Source organism: Typopeltis vanoorti, chromosome 3 (assembly GCF_054136105.1).
Source record: "Typopeltis vanoorti isolate ZY-2024b chromosome 3, IOZ_Tvanoo_1.0, whole genome shotgun sequence".
NCBI lineage: Eukaryota > Metazoa > Arthropoda > Arachnida > Uropygi > Thelyphonidae > Typopeltis > Typopeltis vanoorti.
Window position 1 is genome coordinate 40,067,016 of NC_143551.1, and position 18,774 is coordinate 40,085,789.

Here is an 18,774-nt window from a genome sequence, read left to right on the forward strand (position 1 = left end):
AAACTGATATTATTAATTTTAATAAGATTCTAAACAAAAATTTCATTAAATTCCAGCCAATAGGAGTGAAATTATTGCTATCATTCTGAACTTTTTGACAATTATCACAACAAAATTGAGTTGACTGGACAAATTTTAGTTGTAAAAAATACAGTCTTGCCATACCGCAACTTCCACCCGTGCACTGCCCACAGAATTGTGCGAGCCTGGTTTCATTAGTGGTGCTGTGCACAGCCAACATTCATGTGTTTAGCAGAAAAGATAGAGTTATCTAGCTGGATAGGTCAATATGCAGTGGGAAGATTATGAGAACCATGTAGCTGTAAGAGCACTTCACAAGATTGGAATGCAGCCACCTGTTATTTTCAACATGCTAAAAATACTCATCATCAGTACAATGTTATATATCAGACTGTTAACTGTTATAATGATACAGAAGATATATCTGGCTGCCAAAGAAAAGGTCAACCATACTGCATTAGAACACAACAGCTTATGAGGTTGTGAAGGCACACCTCTGTCATAATCCTGTGAGAACACAGAAAGTGATGTTGCAAGAGATGAATGTTTCACAGAAACAATGTCACATGTACTAACTGATGACCCAGGGATCACGTGCACTAACTGATGACCTAGAGCATATCGTCATTTACTGGACACTTAATGACATCACAACTTATGCAGCAGGGGATGATAAAAGGCACTTCTCAAGTGGTATGCAAACAACACAGAGATATCCAATTCACAGATGAGAAGATTTTCACCACTGAAGGGTCATTTAACTGCCAAAATGATTGAATATATGCTCCAGATGGTCGCACAGCACATGTCATAATATAGCACCCAGAATTCAGAGAGATCATCATCATCCTGTGGCAGTGATGGTTTTGTGAGTGATGACATATTGGGGTATCGAAGTTGCATTTCTGTGAGAAAGGGATCAAAACCTCCAAAGTGTACCAAGACACCATGCTGTAATCAGTGGTACAGCCCTGAACAACACCTTTTTTTACAGTAGGCAGTGGACTTTCTAACAGGAGTCATTCCCTGCACACAAGGTAAGGACCACACAACAGTTGGTGGAGGCAAATATGCCCAACCATGTATCACCATGTGATTAGCCATCTGGAAGTTCCAATCTGAATCTATTCAACTTCAAATTGTGGTCAGAGCTTGAGACAGCAGCCTGCAAGAAACAACACCCCAACATCACCAGCCTGAAGGTGGATTTGGAGTGAGAAGAAGCAGTGTTTCCATTGGATGCTGTGCGTGCCACCAACATGTGACCTCACAGACTTTGGACATGCATGAAAGGTGGACATTTCAAACATTGAGTGCTGCTATATGCACATTATATATGTAGACTGTATGTGCTAAAAGCTGTAAATGATTTACTGATAAATTAAAAGTTTATGCACCGTAAAAAGTTGTAAGAGTATTTATCTTTGTACAGTTTCTACAGCTCTTCTTTATCCCCTTGGAACCCAGGAGACCAAATCTGCACACAGTAGTCCAGGTGTGGCCTCCTTATCAAGACTTATAAAAAAACAAAATGACTTCCTTATCCTTAGGTATTAGTTTGCTTCAACATTGATATTATCCGTCTCCGAGTTGTATTTACAATTTTTTTTGTTTATGTAATCTCTGAACTTCAAATTCCTATCCATCATTATGCCAAGATCCCTAGCCTCCTCAGTTTCTTGTAGCATAATTCAGCTAATATAATATGCTGTTGAACACTTCATCACACCAAAGTGCATAAATTTACACTTACTAACATTAAACTGATAGCCATTTTCATTTGTCCAAATTTTCAGCCTATTCAAATCATTCTGTAAGTGCTGGTTATCAGTAGCATCCCTGATTGCCCTGCCTATCTTTGCATCATCAGCAAAGTTAGGCAAGTTACTGAGGCATGATCTACCCTTCACAAAAACATGCTGCCCCCCCCCATATACAGTATCCCATTTCCATCTATCCATTCCTGTATTTTGCTCTTGACCAACTTCTCCAATACTTTGACAACTCCTGATATGTTAATTGCTCAGTAATTTGCTACAGCAGTCTTGGTCAGTAATTTTCCCTCTTTTCACTCACTTGAGACTAACTCAGAGCTGAGACTTAGATTAAACAATACGGTCAAGGATGTAAGACTTGAGCTGGTTTACCATCCAATCCCACAGATGTATTCAGATTAAGGTTCTGTAATACTATTCACCTCCATTTCATTCACCTCAGTTCCCGTATAAGCCATCAGTTTCCTCATTCCTGCAATATCACCATCTGGATGATATACTCTTGCAAAGTGTTCACTTTGCAAGAGTATATCAAAGTAATCCTACCATCAGAAGGTAGGGTATTGAAATTCTTTACACATCAAATTGTAGTCTGGTAGATGGATGATAATTATCAATAATTTTTTGAATGCTAGTTTTGTTGTATCTATTATATATCAGATTGCTTTTAATTTTATTCAGTTCATCTAACAAATGGGAATCAGAAGAGTAGACTGTATGAGCTCTGTGTACAAGACTCTTGATAATACCCATTTTTTATGATGAATGATGGTGGGAGGATGACTGAATGTACCTGACAGTAAAGATTGGCTTCCAATAAACTGAAAATTCAACATTACCTGCAGAATTATGAATTATTACATTATCCAAAAAGGGTAGTTGGTTATTGGATTCAGGCTCAATAGTGAACTTGATATGGGAGTACAAGTAGTTTATTTTCTCTAGGAACTGAAGTAATTCTCACTCAGTGCGCAGCTGGGACCAGACTGCAAATATATCATCAACAAAAATGTAACCATATATGAGGCTGAGGGAATATAGTGTCAAAGAGTTATTTTTCTAGATGTGTCATGAAATAATCACCTAAGACTGGTGAGATAGGACTTCCCATTATTGTTCCTTCTATTAATTTGACTGCATTGATGGTAAATTAAACACGCTGACAATGTCTGCTGGGAAATCAAACTGTAAAAAACTGAAGAGTCTCTTGTAATGGTAAGTTGGTGAATAGGGAGACTATCAAAAGAAACCTCTGTCAGCATTTCCATAATCTCGTTATTAGACAAATGCAGATCTTTTATTTTTTCTTTGAAGTGGAGAATGTTTTTGATATAAGAGCTGGCCAGTGAGATTCCAAAGATGACGAGAGATATTTTGCAAGGTAGTAAGATGGAGAACCAATATAGTCCACTATTGGGCATAGTGGGTTGCCATCCTTATGTATTCTATGGCCTTTCTTATGCATAAGGAAGGCCATAGAGATGAGGTGGATGGGGTATGATGAATTTGTCACTTCTCAACAGTAGTGGAGATCTCCATGTTCACCTTCTTCTAGAGCACTTTTTAAAGAATTCATTATATAAAGCCTTGTTGCTTCAGCAAACTCTGCCAGCATTTCCATCATCTATCATCCATGGAGTCGCATATTTCTCTCCAGGCTGGCTGGCCTTTACCAATTTTGGCACTGAAACCCCCATATACGATTACATAGATGACGAACCTATGGCATGCATGCCAGAGTTGGCACATCTGAGAATTTTTCTGGTACATCAACGATTTACAGGTGATATCCTTTTATACACTTATAAATTATTCAACTTTTTTTAATTATTACAATACGTACAAGTTAAATTTTGTTTTACACAAGAGAGCCACTATGGAGATGTGCATATGATTGGTGCAGTATTAACAAAAGATCACGTGATCCAAAGACAAAGGCAACTGACAATTGTTGAGTTGAAATGCTAATTCTCTTCAACCGAATTCCATAACATCTGAAACTCTCATAACAACATTCACTATATATTTCTTAGTTTTAACACATTCACGATGAGGGTGTCATTTATCATTCTGATGGAACTTCTCATTATCAGCGGGCTCAACTCACACAAAGTTTCGACCCTTGGTTGAATTTTATTGCTAGTTGTTTGAGCTGGCAGGCAAATTTACACACTAATTATATGGCATGTTTCAATTCTTGGTAGAATTTTATTTGAAGTTAGCCTTTGTGATCTGTCATAATGACGTCAAGAATTTCAAATGCAATAAAACAAACACTTATTTCATGTAATTGAAAAATTGGACAATAGTTTTTAGTTATATACTGTGTTTCGGTGCAACATATGATTTTGCTGAGTCTATACAGCATAGTTTCTATGAGAGGCAACATGTGATTCATTAGTTAGTGCAGTTTTTATTCCAGCTGTCTCTAATTGCACTATTTGTTGAGAAATATATTGCACAGACTGCAAAAGCCTCTGTCCCTTATTCAGGGATACTTGTTTTTCTTGCATCTGCAGTATAATGGCTGTTGAGGAGGGCAAGTTACTATCGCCTCGATGTGAACAAGTTTAAACATTTTTTGTGTGTGAGGTATATGCAAAACTTTTTACTGTCTTTTTTGTAAAGTAAAATCAGGGGTGCGAGTTATACGCGAGGGCAAGTTATATTCGAGTAAATATGGCAAGCATTTCGCCTACAAGTTGACATCCTTCTGCTGCTTCCCTCCATATTCACCATAGAAGTCACCTGCTCAGCTGACTTCTATGGTGAATTACAATGCATAAATATTTTTCTCGCTACCGTTTTTTTTTTTTAAACCAACATCATTAAAATCAATTTAATGATACAATAATCAATTTTACACTGAATAATATTATAAATTTATATATAAATAAAATAAAATATTATTTATAAAATTATTAATAATTATTTATAAAATATTATATATATATATTATAAATTAATTCATTTTCTATTAATTTTCCCCTATTAAAAACTACCCGGCACATTAGCAACTTGATTTGTAAATTTTTGGCACATGCACATAAAAAGGTTCGCCACCATTGTACTATTATATATTTACCTTTGTCTTTTAAGCTGTCTTCTATTTGCTTGTAGAAATCTTCTATTGTTTCTTTGTCAGCTATGGAAGTTGATGCATAGCAGATTATTATATTTAATGTTTCTGTTTGACCCACTTGAACAATCAGTTTTCCTACTCTTTCTTATAAAATGTTACAAGATAAGACATTTTTGGTTTGTTTTGGTCTAATTATGAATCCACCTCCACCAAAATTGGTTCGTGGATGTGATTCACCTAGGGAGATCTGGTAATACATCTTTGTTTTTTGTTTTTTCCACGTGCTGTCAGAAAATCTAATTTTGGCTTATCAATAAGAAGTCCATTTGAAAGTCCTTAGCCAAAGTTCTCATGCTAAATTTTCCAAGTCACAAAGTCAAATATTTCCATGGTGGTCTACTATCTTCTGCAAGATGCTTAGCACCCCTTGCTCTCAAAGAGTCAAAACCAATACCTTGGTTTGTCTTACAATAGCTACACAGGATTAGAGAGCCATTACTTTAGTCAAATATCCCACTTCTCCTGACCAGGTTCTGAAAAAAATTAGTTCTTCTGCTGCCATCCTTTAGATGCTGTCCAGTCTTGATAGCGTAAGGCCCTATTCCAACATAGTATCATTAGTTTCAACAAACTTTGAAACTGATGATAGTGTTTAACATGGTTCTGTTCTTCCTCCTACTCTACTCTATCTAGAGATCATTGACTATCTCCAGTTGCTGCAAATCTAGAGTTTTGGTGATGAGAGTACATTACTCCTCTTGCTCATTTGACTGACTTTGAACTACACAAATTACCAAATATTTCAGAATATTTCAGAATTCTGATCACCAAATCATTAATTTCATTATTAGTTAACCACAATACTATCTTATTAAAAAAAAAAAAGAATTCTTTTCTTCCAAGCTTGCTTTTGACAATACCCAAATCCCTGGAAATAATAAGATTTCTCTTCTTAAGATAACTCCAATCTCCAATCTTTCTTGGCATAAGAGCATCACAAATATATCACCTCCTTGGTAAGAAATTTTCTCTTTCACTACATTACTTTACCTCTAAGCAGTTATTAACTCTATACAAATCACAAAAACATGCAACTATTGAATACTGTTCTGATATTTGGAATAGTTCCCTAAGAGAGCCCAAAAATAACTTGACTCAGCAGAAGAGAGCAACTGAGTTGATTATCAACATATCTCTCACCAATTCACTCCACTCTCTTTCACACAGACATTCAGTTTCTGAAGCATCTGCAAACATTTCCATTGTGACTGGTCATTAGAAATGGCATTAGTAATTCTCCAATTCTGTTAAAAATCTGTTAAACATGACAGCTATTCAACCCCCCACCCATCTTTCACTATTCAACTCCAAACTAACAAAAGAAACTTATCTTTATTCATTCATTTTATTACTTTCCTTTGAAAAAATCTCCTTCCTTAGAAATTTCCTAAAGAGTCCAACTTGCAATATACACTGCCCTGCCAAAAGTATTAAAAAAAAGGAAGGGAAAGCGTGGTGGTGGAGTACTTATGATAAGTAACGACTTATGTCCTCTAAGAGTGGAGACTTTGGGAGGCAGTGACACTAATGATTTTGAAAGTATATGGTGTGAGATAGAGGTAGGCAAGACAGGATATTTAGTGGGGTGTTGCTACAAACCAGGGAGCACAAAGGGTGGGGACCAGGAGATGTTTAGACAGTTGAGTTTGGCAAGTGCAAGAAGAATGATTGTTATGGGAGATTTAACTACAGTAGTATAAATTAGGGAGAGGAAGATGCATGTAGCAATAAGGGAATGGAATTTCTAGAATTCTTGAAGGACAAATGTCTTAGGCAACATGTAATAGAGGGAACAAGAGGATCAAGAGTTTTGGATTTGGTCATAGCATCAAAAGAGTTGATAATAACTGAGATGACATCTCTCCCACCAGTTTGAGAGAGTGACCATATGGTTTTGACTTGGAAGACATGCAGGAGTATCAAATAAATGGGAACGTATGTGGAATTATAAGGCAGATGATTGTAATAGTCTTACACATCAACTTGGGGAAGTTTCATGGATGGAGGAATCGGAAGGCCAGGATATCATTAGTGCTTGGGAAATTGTGAAGGAATATTTGTTAGCAGCAATAGTAAGCTGTATCCCACAAGTGAAGAAGAGGACACAATTTAGAGTAAAGTGGATGACAAACAATATTGAACAGGAATTGCATGCGAAAAAGAGGCTATGGAAGAGATATAAGGAGATAGGTGAAGAGAAGATGCATGAAGAATATAAGACACAGGAAAGGAGAGCGACTAGTATGGTAAGGAAAGTGAAACTGGAATATGAGAAGAGATTGGCCCTAAGATCCAAAGAGAATCCTGGGTAATTTTTTAGCTATGTAGCCAGTAGGAGGAAAAATGATTGTGGAAGAATGACATTGTGAGATAAAAATGGGAATAGAATGACTGATGCATAGGACATAGTGGAATTGTTCAATGAACACTTTATTGGAGTATTTCTCCTGGAGGAGTAAATTTTAATACTAGAGGGATAGGGCAGGTTTGAGGTTTAGAGGTGCAGGAGGAGAGTGTGTTCCAAATGCTGAGTACTCTGGATGTCAGTAAAGCTGTGGGATGGATGGTATTTCACCATGAATTTTGAGAGAATGTGCTAAAGAACTGGCAGCTCCTTTAACCTGGCTTTTCAATGAAAGTCTGGCTATGGGAAAAGTGCCAGGGAATGGAAGGGAGGTAAGATAGTGCCATTGCATAAGGGTGGTAGCAGACTGGAAGTGTCTAATTATAGGCCAGTTTGTTTGTCATCAGTAGGTGTTAAGATCTTGGAGAATTTAGTTAGGGAACGTATACAGCATTGGGAAGATGAGGGTAATGTTATCTGTGAGAGTCAACATGGATTTGTGAAGGGACGCTCTTGTTTTAGTAATATGCTAGCCTTTTATAATAAAGTTACAAGAGCAGTAGATGAGGGGAAAGGCATATACTGCCATTTTCTTGGATTCAGCAAAGGCATTTGACAGGGTGCCACATGATAAGCTGATAATTAAGTTGTGGCACATGGCTTTGGATGTCAGGTTGTTCAACTGGATTCAGGATTGACTGTCTGAAAGGTATCAGAGAGTTGTGTATAGTGGGGCAGTTTCAAGGAGGCAGAGGGTTACAAGTGGGATCCCACTTGTAACCCTCAGTACTGGGACCTATATTGTTCAACCTTTATATCAATGGCATTGTCAGTGGATTGCAGGGAGATATTCAGTTGTTTTCGGATGATGTGAAGCCGGGAAGGGTTATTAGTAATAGTGAAGATGTGGTAGTCATGCAAGAGGATTTGAATAAGTTAGACAGATGGGCAAATGAATGGGGTTGTTGGTTGAATGTAGCAAAATGTAAGGTCTTGAGGTTTGGGGACACATCGATGGGATGTTGCATACTCTATAGGAGGAGATATACTGGAGGAAGTAGGGGAAACAAGAAATCTGGAGTTGATGATTGATAAAAACCTTAAATTCAGGGGACATACTGCAAAGTTGGTGAAGGTAACACAGAGAATTGCTGCAATAATGAGAAGGACGCTGACCTACAGAGATAAAAGAGTTATAATTCCATTGTATAAGACCCTGATCAGACCACACTTAGACTACTGTTCTCAGATTTGGTCCCCAGGATTTGAAGGGGATAAATTAACTGTGGAAAGGCTACAAAGGTAGATAACAAAGATGGTTTCAGGAATGTACAATGTTAGTTGAAGATTGGCTGAGGGAATGTGGACTGCAGAGTTTGGTGGACAGAAGGAGAGATGATATGATTGAGACTTTTAAACTCTTGAGAGGTGGTTACAGGGTTGACACTGGGGAGTTCTTTCGCTTGGTTGAACAGCGGGAAGGAGTGATGACAAGAGGCCATCCCTGGAAGTTATGAAAGGAAACTGAGCACGAGGGTGAGGAGTGGTTTCTTTGAATGGAGGGTGGTTGAACCATGGAATGCACTGCCTGATAGAGTGGTGAGAGCGAGAATGGTCAATGAGTTTAAGGAGTGATATGATAGACTTTGTTTCCTAGGAGGGACCTCCCACGATGAATCTTGATAGACTTTGTGTTTCCTAGGAAGGACCTCAAGCGATGAGTCTTTTGACTCCATGGAGGTCTGAATAATAATAATAATAAAAGTATCCAGACACCACTCGTTTGACAAGACATACATGATGGATGCAGTCAATAACATGTTGGGCTAGCTTTGCAAGTAACCGCTGTAACATGTCGGGGAAGGCTGTCTACAAGTTGCTGACACAGTAACTTGTAGACAGCCTTCCAATGCCATTTGGCACCTTCATAAGCTCCAATAATTGATGGTGGTTGGCGACAGGTGGCTTGCACAGGCATATGCGGTGCTACAGAATATCCCACATCACTTCAATCAGGTTCAAATCGGGACTCTGGGCCAGCTAAAGCAACAGGTGATTGCCAATCTCCGTGAACCACCTTTGTGTTGTACATGCAGCATGGAAGGCACATTGTCCTGCTGGAAGAAACAATCGGTTGCATTCCCATAGAACTCCACCATTGTTCCAGGAAAATTATCAGCCGGCACCTCCTGGTACATAGAGGCACTGTCTCATGCCCAAACCACATATGGGGGAGCACACACCTGCAGAACAGAACATTGCCCATACCGTGACTCCACTACCAAAATCTTTCACTGTATGCATGAGACAGTCTTTTCATCTCTCTCGTGAAGGTGCATCTAGACCCACCCACACACACACACATTCACCCAATTGCTAGAGAGTAAAGCCACTCTCATCACTCCACATCGCTTTTGCCCACTGGTTGAGTGCTGATGCTCTTGACAATAGTGCAGATGCCACCGAGCGTTCATCTCCAAGATGAAAGGTTTCCTCCTCGCAGCCTGTCTGAAAAACTCCATCTCATGAAGAGCATGCTGCACTGTTCGTGTTGATGGGCCACACTATGAGGTGGAAGGAGAACCCGCCATGTCCACTGATACAGCAGCTGTGATGGCCTGAAGAATGTCCTACAAGTCTTCGTGACCTCTTGGACAATGGCCGGTTTGTTGTGGTCCTTTTGGACCACACCAAACATGCGGGGGTCGCTTCATGATCAGAACAGTGCAGCATGCAACAGACATCAAGGTGGCAAAACTGCCACCTCAGATGTCTGTTACCTTCCTTTTATGGAAGATCTCATGCTTATGGAAGATTTCATGTGAGGGTGCAATATATATATATATATTGCACCATCACAAGAAAAGTGACACAAATTAAAATTTTCCAAATTTCATTGTTGTGTTCTAAATACATAGGCTTCAATTAAGAAAAGTGACACAAGTTGAATTCAAATACTTCCCATGTGAGTTCGCTAGTGTTGCTTTGGTTAACCTTAAAATACACAATTTTCTTTCCTCTCTCCTGAACAATTTCATATTTTGGACTTGTGTCATTTTTCTTGCAGGGTTGCAATATATATATATATATATATATATACATATATATTTGCATGCAGATTTACTCGGTTTAACAACATGTTTATTAATTTAATTTAAATGACTTAAACACCGAGAATAATAAAGAATAAGGTTTAATAAAGAACAAGTTGAATTCAAATACTTCCCATGTGAGTTCGCTAGTGTTGCTTTGGTTAACCTTAAAATACACAATTTTCTTTCCTCTCTCCTGAACAATTTCATATTTTGGACTTGTGTCATTTTTCTTGCAGGGTTGCAATATATATATATATATATATATACATATATATTTGCATGCAGATTTACTCGGTTTAACAACATGTTTATTAATTTAATTTAAATGACTTAAACACCGAGAATAATAAAGAATAAGGTTTAATGAGAACACTACTAGTTTCGTTGGTAAATCATCTTCTTCAGGTGTCAAAGTACAAAGAATTATACAAAATAATCTGACAGAAACATTACACAATGATAACAACAGATCTACTAGAAACCGTAGTACAGTTTAAATTGGAATCCGCACTACATGTATGTTTATGCATGCATGTGATATCGCGAGAAAGCCAGCACTGGATAGCAGAGCTGTGCAAATCAGGTAAACTGTAGCTAAGGCTGTTCATGTGGGTTGAATCGAGGGTAATTTCTTTAGACTCAAGAATACATCTTGAGAATACGTCTCAAGAATTAGACTCAAGAAGAATGAAATTTGGAAAATTTTAATTTGAAGTTTGGGAAAGTAGATTAGGAAAAGTAGACCAGTCTATATGTTGGCAGCCTTCATCAGAGTTTATAGAGAACAAGATGTGGCTGGCGAGAGTGCCGGCTCGGATTCTGTTATAGGATATATCTCTTTTGTGCTCTTCAACACGGAAAAGGAGAGATTTATCAGTCTGTCCATAGTAAGGTTTTCCACAATTAAAAATAATCTTGTATACTCCTGGGAATTGAAGATGGTGATGTTTATCTTTAGGTTGACTAAGGATAGAACGGAGTTTAGGAAAAGTAGAGAAACATGTTTTGATGTTGAACTTTTTTAAAATTTTAGCCAGTTTGTGGGAGAGAGAACTAATGAAAGGCAAGGAGATTTAGTTCTGGGGGTAGTAGAATCTTCATTAGTTAGTTGACGACAGTGAAAAATAAATTTCTCAATACTTTTTGAAGTAAAATCATTATTAAGAAAAGTCCTTTTGAAGCTCTACGTTCGTCTGATAATAAGGATCCGACCCAATGTGTAAGAGTGGAAATAATGCCAAATTTCTGTGGAGGGTAGTGGTGAGAAGATGCATGAAGGTATCTGTCTGTATGTGTTGGCTTCCTAAAGATTGAAATTTTAATATCATCAGAGTACCTTGTAAGTTTTATGTCTAAAAAAGAAGACAATTGTTGGTTTGTAGCTCACAGGTGAATTTGATCTTGTGATGAAAGTTATTTAGATGATCCAGAAAAATTTTGAGGTTATCTAGGCCATGTTCCCATATAAGAAAAACATCATCAATATAACAGAGCCAGATTTTAGGTTTTATTGTGGCCGAACAAATCGTTTTTTCTTCCAAGTCTGAGAAATATATCAGCTAGCATTGGGGAAAGCGGACTACCCATAGCTAGTCTGGAGTTTTCTTTAAAAATCTTGTCCTTGAATCTAAAGTAGCCTGAGTTGACACAATGGGTAAGTAAGGCAAAGAACTTCTTTGATAATTTGCTATTGAGAAGAGTGAGAACCTCCTGAGTTCAAACATTTGTGAAAAGCAACAGTACGTCGAAGCTTGCCATCAAATCTGATTTGTTCAGTTTGAGGTCTTTGATCTTAGAAACAAATTATCAAAGAAATTCTTCGCCTTACTTACCCACTGTGTCAACTCAGGTTACTTTAGAATCGAGGACAAGATCTTTAAACAAAACTCCGGACTAGCTATGGGTAGTCCGCTTTCCCGGGTGCTAGCTAATATATTTCTCAAAGACTCGGAGGAAAAGGCGATTTGTTCAGCCAGATTAAAACTAAATTCTGGCTCCGTTATATTGATGATGTTTTTCTTATATGGGAACACAGCCTAGATAACCTCAAAGTTTTTCTGGATCATCTAAATAACTTTCATCACAAGATCAAATTCACCTATGAGCTAGACACTAACAATTGTCTTCCTGTTTTAGACATAAAACTTACAAGGTGCTCTGATAATATTAAAATTTCAATCTTCAGGAAGCCAACACATACAGACAGATACCTTCATGCATCTTCTCACCACTACCCTCCACAGAAATTTGGCATTATTTCCACCCTTGCACATCGGGCCAGATCCTTATTATCAGACGACGTAGAGCTTCAAAATGAACTTAATTTCCTCAAAAGGACTTATCTTAATAATAAATTTTGATTTTACTTCAAAAACTATTGAGAAATTTCTTTTTTGCCATCGTCAACTAACTAATGAAGATTCTACTACCCACAGAGCTAAATCTCCTTGCCTTTCATTAGTTTCCTCTCCCACAAACTGGCTAAAATTTTAAAAAAGTTCAACATCAAAATGTTTCTTTACTTTTCCTTAACTCAGTTCTATCCTTAATCAACCTAAAGAAAAACATCACTATCTTCAGTTCCCAGGAGTATACAAGATTATTTTTAATTTTGGAAAACCTTACTATGGACAGACTGATAAATCTATCCTTCTCCGTGTTGAAGAGCACAAAAGAGATATATCCTATAACAGAATCTGAGCCAGCACTCTCACCAGCCACATCTTGTTCTCTATAAACTCTGATGAAGGCCACCAACATCAAATAGACTGGTCTCAAACTTCTAATATTCACAAATGTTATGATGAACTTGAAAGACGTATTCCTGAGTCTAAAGAAATTACCCTCGATTCAAACCACATGAATAGCAGCCTTAGCTACAGTTTACCTGATTCACACAGCTCTGCTGTCCAGTGCTGGCATTCTCGCGATATCACACACATGCATAAACATACAGTTGGAACTATAGTGTGGACTCCAATTTAAACTGTACTACAGTTTCTAGTAGATCTGTTGTTATCATTATGTAATGTTTCTGTCAGATTATTTTGTAAAATTCTTTGTACTTTGACACCTGAAGAAGATGGTTTACCAACGAGACTAGTAGTGTTCTCATTAAACCTTATTCTTTATTATTCTCGGTGTTTAAGTCATTTAAATTAAATTAATAAACACATATATATATATTACACAATGTATTATAGGAAAGAAACCTCCTCCCTTATATAAACATAATAACAGGTTCTTTTAAATAATCAGAATCGCTTACCTCCATGGATCTTCGATAATCTCCGAGATGAAAAGCACAGTAGCCAATCCACAGATCATTTTCAAGATTTCCTTTACCGCTACTTCTGGCAAACTTTGAAATAAAAGTTAACAGTTAAATTTAAATTCTCTATTAGTTACAAATACATTTTTACAATAACCACATGACAGCAATAAAGACCAAATAAAGGTATATACATATTTTAAATATCAACTGTATGATAAGTGATCCTCTCCACTAATAAAAAAAAAAGTACTTCCTCAAAAGTATCACCATCCTATGACACATCCCACAAACATACCAATAAAGTTGCCCAGCACTATCTCAACAGCAACTCATGCTTATAGTTCAACTGCTTAATTGTTTCAATAAAAAACTCAACTAAGATAACCGAATTTAATTTCAAGTTTGATGCTATATTTGACTTGATGTATTTCTTAATTTTCAATTTTAATCTATCTGTTTAATATTATACATTTCATGACAATGAAATGTATGACATAAATCTCTTATAATTCATGTAATTTAAGTCTGTTAATGTATGCTCTCAAACAAATATATCTTATGAGTAAAACAGCTTATATGATTAATGTAAACAAAGTAATCCAATACACATCTTGAGAGTGTGTATAAAGTTAACTACATGTATATTAAAATATGCCTAATATATTCATGTTCTGCCTTTTATAAAAAAGTATTTCCCTCACTTTTATTTAGCTACTTTTATATAATGTTTAGCTTTCCCTTCTTTTTATCTTTATATTAAAAGACCATGTTAATATTATTATTATTATTAAGAGAGATCTTCAGGGAATCAGAAACTCATTGAGAGAGGTTACAGTATTCACACCAACTCTCATACATGTTCTTGAATTCATTCACACTACTTGCACACATAACATCCAATGGCAATCTTTCTGATCACTCACTCACTCACTCACACTCACACACACACACACACACACACACACACACTACTCTATGAGAGAAAAATCTAGTCCTAATCCCCTTCCTGACAAAACAATCTAGTCCCAATCCCCTTCATTCTCAACTTCCATGGATGCTCTTGCATCCTTTACCCATCCTCCATAAAATGAAAAATTCCATCTACTTAAATTCTATATATAATCCTTTCAGAAGTTTGTAAGTCTGAATCACATCACCCCTCTTTCTCCTGTTTGCTAGTGTTTGCAGCCTACAAATTCTCAATCTGTCTTCATAATTTATATTCCACAATCCTGATATCATTTTTGACACTTTCTAAACTGTATCAGAATCACAATGGAAACCAGGAGACCAGACCTTTCATTTCTGGAAATTTTCTCTGTTCCAAGTTACGTGATTTCTTTCTTGCTTCTGTGCGGTGTGAGAGCATTCCAGTTACGTAGAGTTCAGTGGATGTGCATGCGCTGTCATTGACGATCACAGCTGTGTTCCTGTTCGTTTAAACTTTCCAATTGTTGTCGCGGTTGTTGTGTGAATAGTCCAAATGAGGTCTTATCAAGGCCTTGTAAAGAGGCAATATGATTTCCTTATCTTTACATTTCGGCATTGCCATTATTATCTGAGTTGTATTTACAATTTTTGCTATATGACCCTTGAACTTCAACTTTCAGTCTACTAAAACTCCAAGATCCCTAGCCTCATCAGTTTCTTCAAACATAATCCCACCAATATAATATGATATTGGATATCTAACACCAAAGTACATGACTTTACATTTATTAATATTGAAATGACAGCCATTTTCATATGCCCACAATTCGTCTATTCAAATCTTTCTGCAAGTACCGCATTTACTCAAATATAACTTTTCGGAAATTAAAAGTTTATCAGGAAAAAAAAAAAAATGAATCAACATTTATAATTAAATCCTTAGTATTCATTATAATTTATAATTGCTCACATTATTTATAAAATGAATGCATTCAAATTTTAATTATAAACGTTATTTATGCAATCAGCCACTCACCTTCATCATGCAATATATTTGAATCTTCAGTGACAATGCTTCTGTAATTAACTTACCGTAAATGCCGGCGTATAAGACACACTTTTTTCCTTTGAAAATAGGTCCAAAAACCAGGGTGAGTATTGTATGCTGATACTCAGTTTTTTATTACTTTCATTTCTGGAAATTTTCTCTGTTCCATGTTACACGATTTCTTTCTTTCTTCCTTACAGTGTGAGAGCATTCCAGTTACATAGAGTTCAGTGAATGCACCTGTGCTGTCATCGACAATCACAGCTGTGTTCCTGTTCGTTTAAACTTTCCAATTGTTGTCGCAGGTGTTGTGAACGGTGATCGATTTCTGCCGTTAAATTTTCTCTAAATTTCTTGGTAAATTATGGCTGAAAAATGTCAGCATTGCTACAATATTGCATACAAGGTACGTGTGATTGTGTATGCTAAAGAACATGGAAACAGGGCTGCAGAGAGACATTTTGGGCCACCCCCAACTGAGAAAATTATAAGAACTTGGTGGAATAAGGAAGAGGATCTAAAAAAAGAACTTAGAGTAAACATAACCTAAGCAGAACTGCAAAATGGCCAGAACTTGAGGTGGAACTAAATACTTGGATTTCAACCAAAGAAAAGCATGACTTTCAGTGTCTACAAAAATGATTATTCACAAAGCCTTTGCTTGATAAATAATAATTTTTCACAGAGGGATGGGTATTCTTTCCTAGTTAGATTAGGTATTTGTTGAAAGAAGACCTACTTATTACTTTCTATTTGAAATACTGTAAATTCATTATAATATTCAATGATCAAGTTTTTTCCCCTAAAAAATGTGTAAAAAAAAAGGGGGGTGCATCTACCCAAACAGCATTATCTTCACTCCCATCCAGGGCATTAGAGATGCCAGTTTTTAAAAAACACTTGGCAATTGACAAAATCATGTCCCAAGCTCTCAAAATCCAGTTGCACAACAGTTCTAATGACAGCCTCTTAATCTTCCCTGCTGGAGTCAGGTTGTAGCTGCCAGCTGCCATCCACTCCATGTAGAACCTAAACCTCACATCAATTATTTCTCCACCTCTGAGCAATCCCAGATCGAGTAGAAAATGCTCTCACTCTCACACTTCCTATTCTGGTTGCTTCCATCTATATGCATATTATCACAAGTTCAAACAGCTCAACAACAAATGCAAGCCAATGACATTTGAGTTGAAATGCTGATTCTCTTCAACTAAACTGCAAAATATCTGAAACTTCCATAACAACATTCGTTATCTATTTCTTAAAGTTTTAAACTTTTTAATGTCTGCAAGGTATATGCAAAACTTTTGAATTTCATTTTTCTTCATCATCAACAAATTCCTGCCATGCACCCTCAAGGGGGTGTATAGGATATTATGGTACTACATGAAAAATTTACATCATTACTAACTTCCCATCTACAATTTTCCTCCAAACCAGTCTGTTATTTGTCAAGACTCCAACATTATCAGATCTTATATTTCTATCGTCTAAGGCACATCGTACCATATCAATCCACTTAATCTTGGTCTTCCTCTGAGTCATTTATCTGCCAACCTGGCAGAGAACACTTGTTTTGCTAATATTTCCTCGCCCATTCTGTATAAGTGACCATACCACCTGAGATTAGCTCTGTTAACGCATTCCTAGATGCTGACAATATCAAGTTCTTTCCTAATTTCCTTGTTTTTAATATGATATTGTCATTAATGCCATCTGTTCACGCCTCTAATCTTTCTCTCTGTGACTCTCTGTGGTCTCTAGTCTTTGGTCAAGGGTTTTACTTCTGACCCAGCACTCAGATCCATAAGTTAAAATTGCTTTGAACACTGTCTTGTATACAGCTAATTTAGTGTTCCGACTAATTTCTCTCTTATTCCATATGAATTTATTCAATTGACTTCCTACCATACCAGCTTTGTTGATTCTGTTGTCTATTTCCATATTTAATTTACCATTTTCACTAAAAATCGTGCCTAACTAGTTGAAATGTATTACTTGTTCCATAGGTTCTCCGTTCACAATGCAGTTGACATTTTCAACGATTCTGCCTATTTTCATTGTCTTTGTCTTTTTATTGCTGACCTTCATACCACATCTATTACAACAGTTATCAATTTAGACAGGGACTCTTGCAAACTTGTAGCGGATTTATTTAGAAGTATAACATCGTCTGCATAAAGCAAAGAGCTGACATTAACATCTCCAATTTTTGATATCACGTTTAATACCACTTTCCTTCATAATATGATCTATATAAATAATGAATAACAGAGGGGATAATGTACATCCTTGTCTCACACCAGATTTAACATTAAACCATCTTCTTGTACTTCCTTCAATTCTAACTGCTGACTTACAACTCAAATACAGACTAAGTATTGCTTGATATAATGCCCCACTGACACCATATAACTGTAGCATATTCAATAGCCTCTCTCTTGGCACCTTGTCATATCAAATTTCCAGATTGAAAAAACTTAAATACAGATCTTTGTTATATTCCCATGATTTCTCCACTATTTGTCGTAAAGTGAAGATCTCATCCTGACAGCCACTATTTGGCCTGAATCCAGCTTGTTCTTCATCAAGCTTTTATTTCACAATTCTTCTCAACCGTTTCTCGAGTATACTGGGCATAAATCTTGCCCGGAACACTCAGTAGGGAAATACCTCTGTAATTCTCACATTCAGTTTTATTTCCCTTTTTATATATGGGTGCCATGAGAGCTCTACTCCAATGATCGGGAATTCGTCACTCTGTATAGGCTTTCTGAACTATGCAGTGCAGCCACTGTAAGACTTTAATACCACCCTACTTCAGCATTTCTGGTCAAATATCATCTACTCCTGCTGCCTTTCCACATTTCAAGTCTTTGATGGCTTTTTCTACTTCAAGTATGGATATGTATTCCTGACTGTATGCCTGGTCAGTGTTTTTTACCACTGTACTATCACTGCTTGTTTCATTTAGCAATTTTTCAAAGTAATTACTCTATACTTCAAGGATATCTTTTTCTTCCATTTTCATGTCACCTTTATCTTCTGTAACTCCTTTTACAGTACTCTTTTCTCCATTTCTAAGCTTCTTCAACAACCTCCAGAATATTTTGTCACCTTCTTGATATTAATTTTCTATGTTCTT

The 18,774-nt window shown here is 36.7% G+C and overlaps 1 protein-coding gene across 1 annotated transcript in view; it reads right to left on the bottom strand.

Annotated features, from left to right (window-relative positions):
• Positions 1-18,774, bottom strand: part of Ttc26 (tetratricopeptide repeat domain 26) — a 337,099-nt gene that overhangs the window by 300,568 nt on the left and 17,757 nt on the right. The window contains exon 3 of the mRNA XM_090415574.1: positions 13,646-13,738. Within this exon, the coding sequence (XP_090271700.1) occupies positions 13,646-13,738 (93 nt within the window). The remainder of the gene's footprint in view (positions 1-13,645; positions 13,739-18,774) is intronic.